General features: G+C 41.7%; 1 protein-coding gene across 6 annotated transcripts in view; it reads right to left on the minus strand.

Moving 5' to 3' along the window:
- Positions 1–8377, minus strand: part of pip5k1ca (phosphatidylinositol-4-phosphate 5-kinase, type I, gamma a) — a 47810-nt gene extending 39433 nt beyond the window's left edge. For 3 of the 6 annotated variants that reach the window (XM_067512073.1, XM_067512074.1, XM_067512075.1), the window contains exon 1: positions 7990–8376. In XM_067512073.1, coding sequence (XP_067368174.1) covers positions 7990–8122 — 133 coding nt within the window. In that variant the 5' untranslated portion in view covers positions 8123–8376. Of the gene's footprint in view, positions 1–7989 lie in introns of all 6 variants that reach the window. The other 3 variants (XM_067512072.1, XM_067512071.1, XM_067512076.1) reach the window with 2 other exon arrangements.
- Between the last annotated feature and the right edge of the window lie 224 nt (positions 8378–8601).

An 8601-nucleotide genomic window follows, 5' to 3' on the forward strand; every position in this document is an offset into this window, starting at 1 on the left:
CTGCAAAGTAGGGCCATTGGTCTTCAGTTCTTAGCCAGGGCCAGGTCTCCCTTCTAGGGCAGCAGGGGATGTACTGCCTGCTGACAAGAAGCAGGAAGAGATCCTGTTTATTAACATTACATAAATACAAAATCCGAATCAAATCAGCTCCAAAACCGCTTAAAAAAGTACCTATAAAAGACCAACTATCCCAGGTGGCCGCCCTGTTGCCATTTGGTTGACAGCATCTGTTAACTCTTCTAAAGTCAATTCACATTGCAAAGCAGCGCTATCCTCCTGTGTGAGGTAAGGAAGGCCTTTCAGAAGCTCCTCTTGACACTATGTTACAATTGTTAGCAGCAAAAAAGGCAGAATAATAATCACTGCATGACATTGCATCTCGCTTGGGCTAGAGCTTACCCTGCATCCTGAAAGTTTAAGACAGGTCATCTGCTTCCTTTGGGCCACTAATTTCTCCAGATTAAAGAAGAAAGACTTCGGGGCATCCATGTGTTCTAGTTGGAGGAGGCGAGACCTTACAAAAGCCCCTTATAAAGAAAGGAGCTCATCTCCAGCCTTGTTTCCTGTGGCAAATGGCCTGTAACAGAATCTGACTTTCCTTGTAGATTCTCTTCATTGGTTTTTATGTTTGCCTCAAGCTCCTGAACTGCAGGCTTAATCTTAGCAGTGGAGTGAGATGTATACTGTTGGCAAAAGACACCTACTTGTGCCTTTCCCACCTCCCACTACTGCCTCAGAGAACTAGTTTGTTTTCTGCAATGTTCCCAGAATCTCTGGAAGTCTTGGCAGAAAGTGTCTTATAATAGCTTACTATTAAAGTGCCAGAATGACTATACCCTTTCACTCGCTTAAAATTTTAGAGTTGTACTAATGAGGTGTTGATCAGTGACACCAACTGGGCTCATGGTACTGCTAAATAATCTAGAATTGAAACTTTGAGAAATATAAATATAAATCCTGTCTAATCTGGCTGAGCTCAGCCTATTGTTGTTGACTCTCACCCATGTGTACTGTCTAGTCTGTGAAGGTTTGACCCTCAATGTGTGTAACAGATCCAGATGGTTAATGGTGCAGTGACGACTGTGGGAAGATTGAAGGCGAGGTTCCTCACTCATCCTGTCCATAATAAAATCTGCAGTGTGGTTGAAATCTGCCCCAATGATAAGTGCAACTTGGTAATCACTTAGGAAGTTTAGTTTTCAATAAAGTAAAAAAATAAATCCTACTCTTTCCGTGCTTTGATTTGGAGCATTTACGTTGTCAAGACATAGCACAGAGTTCTCTATTTCTACTCTAATAATAAGGAGGCCTTTCACCACCTCTATGGTGGATGGAACTACATTTGCATTGTTCCTAATTAAAACAGCTTCTCCTGAACTAAAGTTACTGCCATGACTAAAGAAACATGAACCCTCCCACCATAAGCCCCATTCTACTTCATCTGCTGAAATAGCAAAAAGAGTACATCTAGTCTTTTCTTTGAAAATTCCTCGGTAATTAAAGCTCTTTTATGTCTGTCTGCCACTCCATTAATGTTTAAGGAGCCTATTTTTAGGTCCTGCATTGGAAAGTCAGAAAAGACAGACAAGGTAGGCAGAAAACAGTAGAGAAAGGAAAACACCATGTGATGCATGAACTTTGACAGCATTCATTTTTTTGGCAGTTTTCTCTTTAGGTGTTTTATTCAGTTATATTCAGAGATGTTATATGTTGTATTCAGAGTTGTTATTATTTGAGTTGTTATTATTAATTATTATCATAATTGGGTGCACTGCTCTTTGCCGCTTTGTTCCCGGATCTATCTGCAGGACAAGCTACGGGACCAAGCTCCCCATCTACCATCGGACTGGTTGTCACATTAACCGCTGGGCCAGCTAAGGCCTCAGCGGCCACAGTGCCACTCATGGTGTCAACTCACTGGCCAACTGATGCTCTGTACCGTCCACTGCCTGCTGTTTATGTGGACATGCAAAACGTTTGTGTCCAACATCTCCAAATTCAAAACATTTCATGTTGCCGGCATTTCAATGCGGCGTTAGGATCTGCGTTGCCTGTCTCGTCAGCTATATTGAGACCGGTGAAGGCTGCCTTGGGTGCTTGTGAGCGAAACTTGCAGGCCTCACTCTTACTGAGTGAGTTTCCTGAATTTTCTGCAGGCTGCTCCCCTGAGAACACATAACACTCCTGGGCTGATTTTTTTCTCTGAAGCCCCGGAGCAGTAATGGGTTCTCCACGACGTGCCTGGCTTGGAGCCTTCTGACTGTCTGCCTGCTGAGCAATGTCATCAGGAGCCTCTGCTTCTTACGGCTAACCCTTGGGCTACCCCTTGCTGCTCACTGACCGCTCTACGTCAGTCTGTGTTTCATTCCCCAAAGAAAGCTAAAAAAATCTTTGTTTTAGCCAATGTAGTCTCTGAGCTGGCTTCCTGATGCTGTATCTGCCATACTGTATATGCTGAGGCCAGCACCATCCTCTCCATGTATGGTGTGCATCTTGGCATGGTATATGATGATCCCGAGGATTGTCTGGCTTCATCTCTATTCCAATCCAGAGTCCGTCAGGAAAAACTCTAACTCTGCTAACTCTATTAGCCAGCTAATTTACTGTAAGAAACACTCTTTCTTCTGGGCTCCCTGTAACATCCCTCCCGGCTAGCATACTCGTTAGCTGTGGTAATATATTTCAGTTCCCGAGCCGTTGGGGGCGTGCCCGCTAAGCTGTTCAGTTAAAGTGCCCGCCTAGCTATTCGGCTATATCAAGTGATTTCCCGATGAAGAGTCATCCCCTTGCATCTTCTCTGCACCCCTTTCGCATAGGTGCCCCCGTTGGGTGCTCAGTCTTCATCTCCTCGAGTGGCCGAGGGCCGAAGATTGGCTAGCCGCCAAATAGGCAAGCAAACATTGTTTGCTGTCACACCCCATTATCAGAATGTTATAATCATTAAAGGGAGCTGTGTGTGTTGGACAAATTGATGGACAGAATAATACGGAAGGATTATTCTCTCCAGTTCGCATCCCCCTCACCTGAAAACTCAGCTTTCATCCCTGGCCCAAATGACAGCACTTTCAACAGAGCTGACCAATCACCTGGCAAACAGGCCATCAGCGTGATTCAGCTGGGAGAGGAAAGCCAAGATTTTTACTCCCCCAGCACCAAGAATCAGAAAAAAAATCACTACAAGACTTACCTGATCGTTCAAAAGAAACACATGGAAAGTAAACAGAGAAAACCACAAACAGGACTGAGAAAAAATCCAGAACTTTACGCCTTCACCCTCCACCATCATTCGCACTAATGCTCACCTGGAACTCCCAGCATGCAATGGAAAGAATGGAAGGGAAGAGAAGAGGAGAGGAGAGAAGAGGAGAGGAGGTAAAAAAAATAAAACCAGGTCGGAGGTTGAGGGGAACTGAGTACGAGTGTGGAGAGAAGATAAGTGAGATAAGTGAGATTAATGCTGTCGTGCTAACATGAGACTCTAGGGACAAATTATGAAGGCTTGAGAATGAGAAGCTTTGAATGGGACTAAATGCTCAGACATCTATTTAACAGCCAGCTCTGACACCCACAGAACGTTGTATTCACACCGCACAGCCTGCAATTATATACACATGGTACCTAACATTAACCAAGCTCTCGGGTGGAGCACTTTAGCATGTTATGTGAACATCTATCAACCACAGCCATTGTGATTGAGGCAAGATCTTTGCAGCTTATATTTCCATTCATTCTTAATGACGAGTTCAAATAAATTAAACTGGCATAACACAATCCCCGAGTTAAATACGTTTCTGCTCTCTTCAGCTTCCTCTCACTGGAAGATGCTGCATCGGGGTCATGGTGTGAACAGATCTACCACTCCCTGCTACAAAAAGGGACAAGTGTGGCTTAATCCACGGAAACGCTGTATAACAAGAAACACAATATTATCCAAGATTTTTATTTTATCCAAGAATAAAATAGACAAGTTAAATGTAGGCAGACCATGAACACAGTGGGACATAATCAGATAATATCTTTGGTAATAGGCTAATTATTCCAAATGTTTTTAACAGTGCAGTGTATGATGATATTGCTAGCTTGGATATAATATAAATTAGCATTATGATTGTTATGCTGTAGGTCTGTGAAAAACGATATCTCTTTTTGTTTCACTGGGTGACTTATTGTAAGGTATCAATCAGGATAACAGCACTTCATTAACATCCATAAGATGCTGGCTCATTCTGTAGCATATCAACACAGTGCCACATGGGCATAACTGAAAGATGTCTTGCCTCAGTAATATATGATCACCCTAAACCTATAACATTAGCTGACTCAGGGAGGAATAAAAAGGTAACAAGACAGTGCTATTTTAGAAACAAGAAGCTTAAATAATCAGGAGTAACTTTTGTGTCTCTCCTCTATCTAACTGCAACAAAAGGTAACATCAAACTACAAAGAGTTATAAATATAATTTTTCGCTGCAAAGCTGCATTCAATAATGCATCTACATTTGAACCCTCTCTTCCGTTCTCAAGTAAAGCCAGTGTTTTCCATCACATGTGAATGTGCACCAGCTGAGCAAGCACACTCATGAAATTACCCTGTGTGTATGAGACACGCACCAGCAAGCATGCTAGAGAAAAGCATCTGCAGCCAAAGGGAGGCAGCTTCCATTTTCAGCATCTGACACAGCTATGCTCAATGAGAAGCCCTCACCAGACGGTGCTTTGATTCATGACCCTGTGCTATATGGAGGAGCCCTTGTCAAAGTCACTGGTTTCCTCAGCAGAGGCAGTGAAAAACGCCAAACTGTGACAGAGAGAATGTGAGTAGAAAATAGAACAAAACTTACAGTTGTTAGACTGAAGAGCCCAGCAAACTGTATCTATGAAAATGCATATATTTACAGGCATATGCAATGTATTGTTAAAGTGTAAAGCTCAAACCAGGTTATATGAAGTAGTGTTGTGTCCTTTCCATTGTAGTACACATCTCTATGCTGATGATGTAGTTTTTTTTAGTGATGCTCAATCTATTAGCTGTATAACAGTAACTACGCTGTACATGCGTATTTTTTTCTATGTAAAATGCAAATAATAATGCAAATAAAAACAACTATGAATGGCTAAACAAACAGACGTGATCATTCAAAGATGAACATGGTCTTACAAATCTAGCATAGAAAATAGAATTGTGCAAACCTGTGCAAGTGATCTTTCTATAATTTTTAAATTATGATGATGTGGTCAGTATTTGTCCAAATACACATGCATGCATCATTTTGTAAATGTTTACATACCAACAATTTATACACGGCTGCACTCTTTCACCTGCTCTTTTGGTAGAAAGAACATTGTTGGCACTTCTTTGTTCATAAGGCTGTGAGAGAATTTATGATTATGATTATGATTGATTGATGATTACTTAAGTTCCCATCTCACAAAGAAATCTTAAGCATGCACAAACTTTTTTCGGTCTATCACACTCACACACACACACCTGGCAATTTGAATTTTCAGCTTGTCCGCCATTACATTACTTACTCATGAGATTTGGGATGCTGCGGTGCTCAGTGGCCACATTCAGTAACACCTGCCACTTAGCAGGGTGTGGCTGTTGTGCAAGTAAACAGCCAATCAGCTGCAATCTCGACCCAGAGTAGCTATTTCTTTCTAAAATCTCAAAAAAATTTCAGATTTTGATACATCTGACCACAAAACAGTTTTCCATTTGGCCTCAGACCATTTTAAATGAGCTTTGGCCCAGAGAACACGGCAGCATTTCTGGATCGTGTTCACATTCTGTGATAGAGTATCATGCCCGTTTTTAAGGTAGTGCCGCCTAAAGGCTCGAAGATCACGCGCATCTACTTTTGACCTTCGGCCTTGTCCCATTTGCACAGGCATTCCTCCAGATTCTCTGAATCTTTTGATGATATTATATACTGTAGATGGTGGGATCTTCAAAGTCTTCATTATTGTATGCTGAGGAACATTTTTCTGAAAATATTTCACAATTTTTACACGCAATTTGTGTGAATAAAATATGGGTGGATGAGATTTGCAAATCATTGCATTCTGTTTTTATTTACGTTTTACACATCATCCCATCTTTTTTTGAATTGGGGTTGTATTATGTTGGCATAACTTGAGGTTTACCTTGCTATGGGGTGAAAGCAGGAAACATAGTAGATGCTGAAAACAATGTTTATTTAGGAATCCGTTCTTCTATTGGCCAATACATGTTAAGTTTAAGTGTACTGAACTGAGAAAAGTGTGGAGTTCCCAACTAATATCGTGTTTAGAGGCTGATTAATACAGTTAGAAAATCAAATAATCATATAGTGTGTTGTCTGATAAGGTGGTACTGACAAGGACATTTTATAGCTGTATAGTGTAATAGTTGAATAAGCCAGTGTTTGATATTGAGTCTACCAATACTGATGGTATAAAAAACCTATTGTAAATAGAGTGGCCTGTCTGACATATTGAGGGTTATAATAAAATAACTTAAATCCTATCGAGTATTTAAAAATGCCTAGTCATTCAAAACCAGTTTGATACCTAAGCAGGGGGACTGAAAATTAGTCAGTCACTGTAGTAGGTCACAGACCTCTTTTTAAAGGTAGCCTAAAATGCCAGATGTCATGTCAGGTTTTTCAAAAAAATGTATGATGTATGTTTCAATGTTTTTCAAATGTTATATACATCAAGGTTGTTAAATTGACTGTTGCAATTGGGGATTTAGTGCATGTGAATGTATAAAACTGTTTAGGTGGCCCCTATGTCTCTACTCTTCAGACACACACATAGTGGACACTGCCGCTTAGGAGAACAGACAGAGCCTAGCTAAGGTGAGACACTCAGGATGACAACATCAATGCTGTTCTCTGTACCCACCAAATAAGCTCTGCGAATAACAACCCTATAAGAATAAGTCTATCACCAATTAAACAACCGCAAACCTGCACCAAAGCCATAATTTCAGGTTTACCCACAGTTTCTCATCCACTTTCGGGAGCTGTAACATAGGAAGATTCTTTGCCAATCCCTATAAAAACGATAAAACAAAATCTGTATGTTTGCTTATGTCGATTCTACGTTGGCAGAGAGGCAGCAGCTCCCTTACTCCCAAACAGCCCCTTCCTCTGCCAACAGGACGTGCTCAGCAGTGAATCACACTAAAGAAGGTGGACAGAGGATCAGTAAGACATAGTGACTATTTCTATGTTCTTCATTATTCTTAAACCTCACCCAGTGATTAATGTTAATATTTAAAGGACATACTGAGTCTATATCATTTTGCTGTTGTACAAATTACAACCAATTTTACTCAGTTGTCATAAGTCAATGTAAACCTACAGTAAATTCCTCATATATATATATATATATATATATATATATATATATATATATATATATATATATATATATATATATATATATATATATATATATATAGGTAAAAACTGATTTGGGTGATGTAATGTTGTTTTACTACAGCAAGTAGGTGACATGTGGTGATAAATCTAGGTATGGAAAGCTTAAAAATTTACATAATTTGAATATTATTTTTAAACAATAAATAGAGGGGTGAAATGTTCACCGGGAGGAGGTGGACAAATCCTACCTACAACCCAGTATTGGGGATATTTACACCTGTACTATAAATCACATTTCAAATATCCATCACATTAATTACACAGGCACGTTTACTTTTTTTCGTTTTAGTCACGACAGCATCTACGTGACTGTACCGATTTTACAGTAACAACCTACTGTACATACGGAGCCTGTCTGTACTAACGCTGCCGCGCTTCACCTCATCCCTTCAGCTAACTTAGCTACTAGCATAACTTAGCTCACCAGCTCCCTGGTTGCGAGGATGAGTCGGGGCTTGTGGTCACAGCGGTAGGATCGGGCACTTGCATTTGGGAATGCCTGTCCAGGACTACAACACAAATTCAGGACGTAAAGTGTTTTGGGACAGGTGATAACCTACCCATGTCTGCGGCGTCCATCCCGTAGCTAACACCAACCACCGTGTCTGCATCATCGGATGCTGCGCCCACGGAAAGCGGGCTCCCGTCCCTGGCCTCCGACAGCCCGACCGCTCCTTCGCCTGCTGCTTCCATTCAGCCTCCCGGAGGAAAAAACAGGCAGGCCCTCCGAATGAAAGACCCGTAGCGACGGTGCGACCCGAGTGGTAGGACGGAGGACGGCCTTGTCTGATAACTGGAATCAAACGTGGGTATGTGTGACAATTGTCCGCGACGGTCCCTTCATTTGTGCGGTGTTCCCTCACGACGGGGGCGCAGAGTCCGCTCCTCTCCGCTCGACCGCACCGCACTTGCTGCTGCTACGGTGCTGCTGCCGCCTTCTTTTGTACTGCAGAGAGTGCACCGTGGCTCCCCCTGCTGGAAGTGTGTGTTGGGGGGGGGGGCTTGGATGCTCTTTTTCATGCAAAAGTCAACTTGAGCTGATGGAGCCTGAATGGTTGCATTACACGGGCTCTTAATTCCTGTGTTGAGTCAACACGTCTTTTTCATGAATGAATGTCTACTTCAAACAACAGCAAAGGATTCATGCTTGGCTGAGAAATTTAAACCAGTGC

The sequence above is a fragment of the Channa argus genome, chromosome 8 (genome assembly GCF_033026475.1).
Source record: "Channa argus isolate prfri chromosome 8, Channa argus male v1.0, whole genome shotgun sequence".
NCBI classification, from domain to species: domain Eukaryota; kingdom Metazoa; phylum Chordata; class Actinopteri; order Anabantiformes; family Channidae; genus Channa; species Channa argus.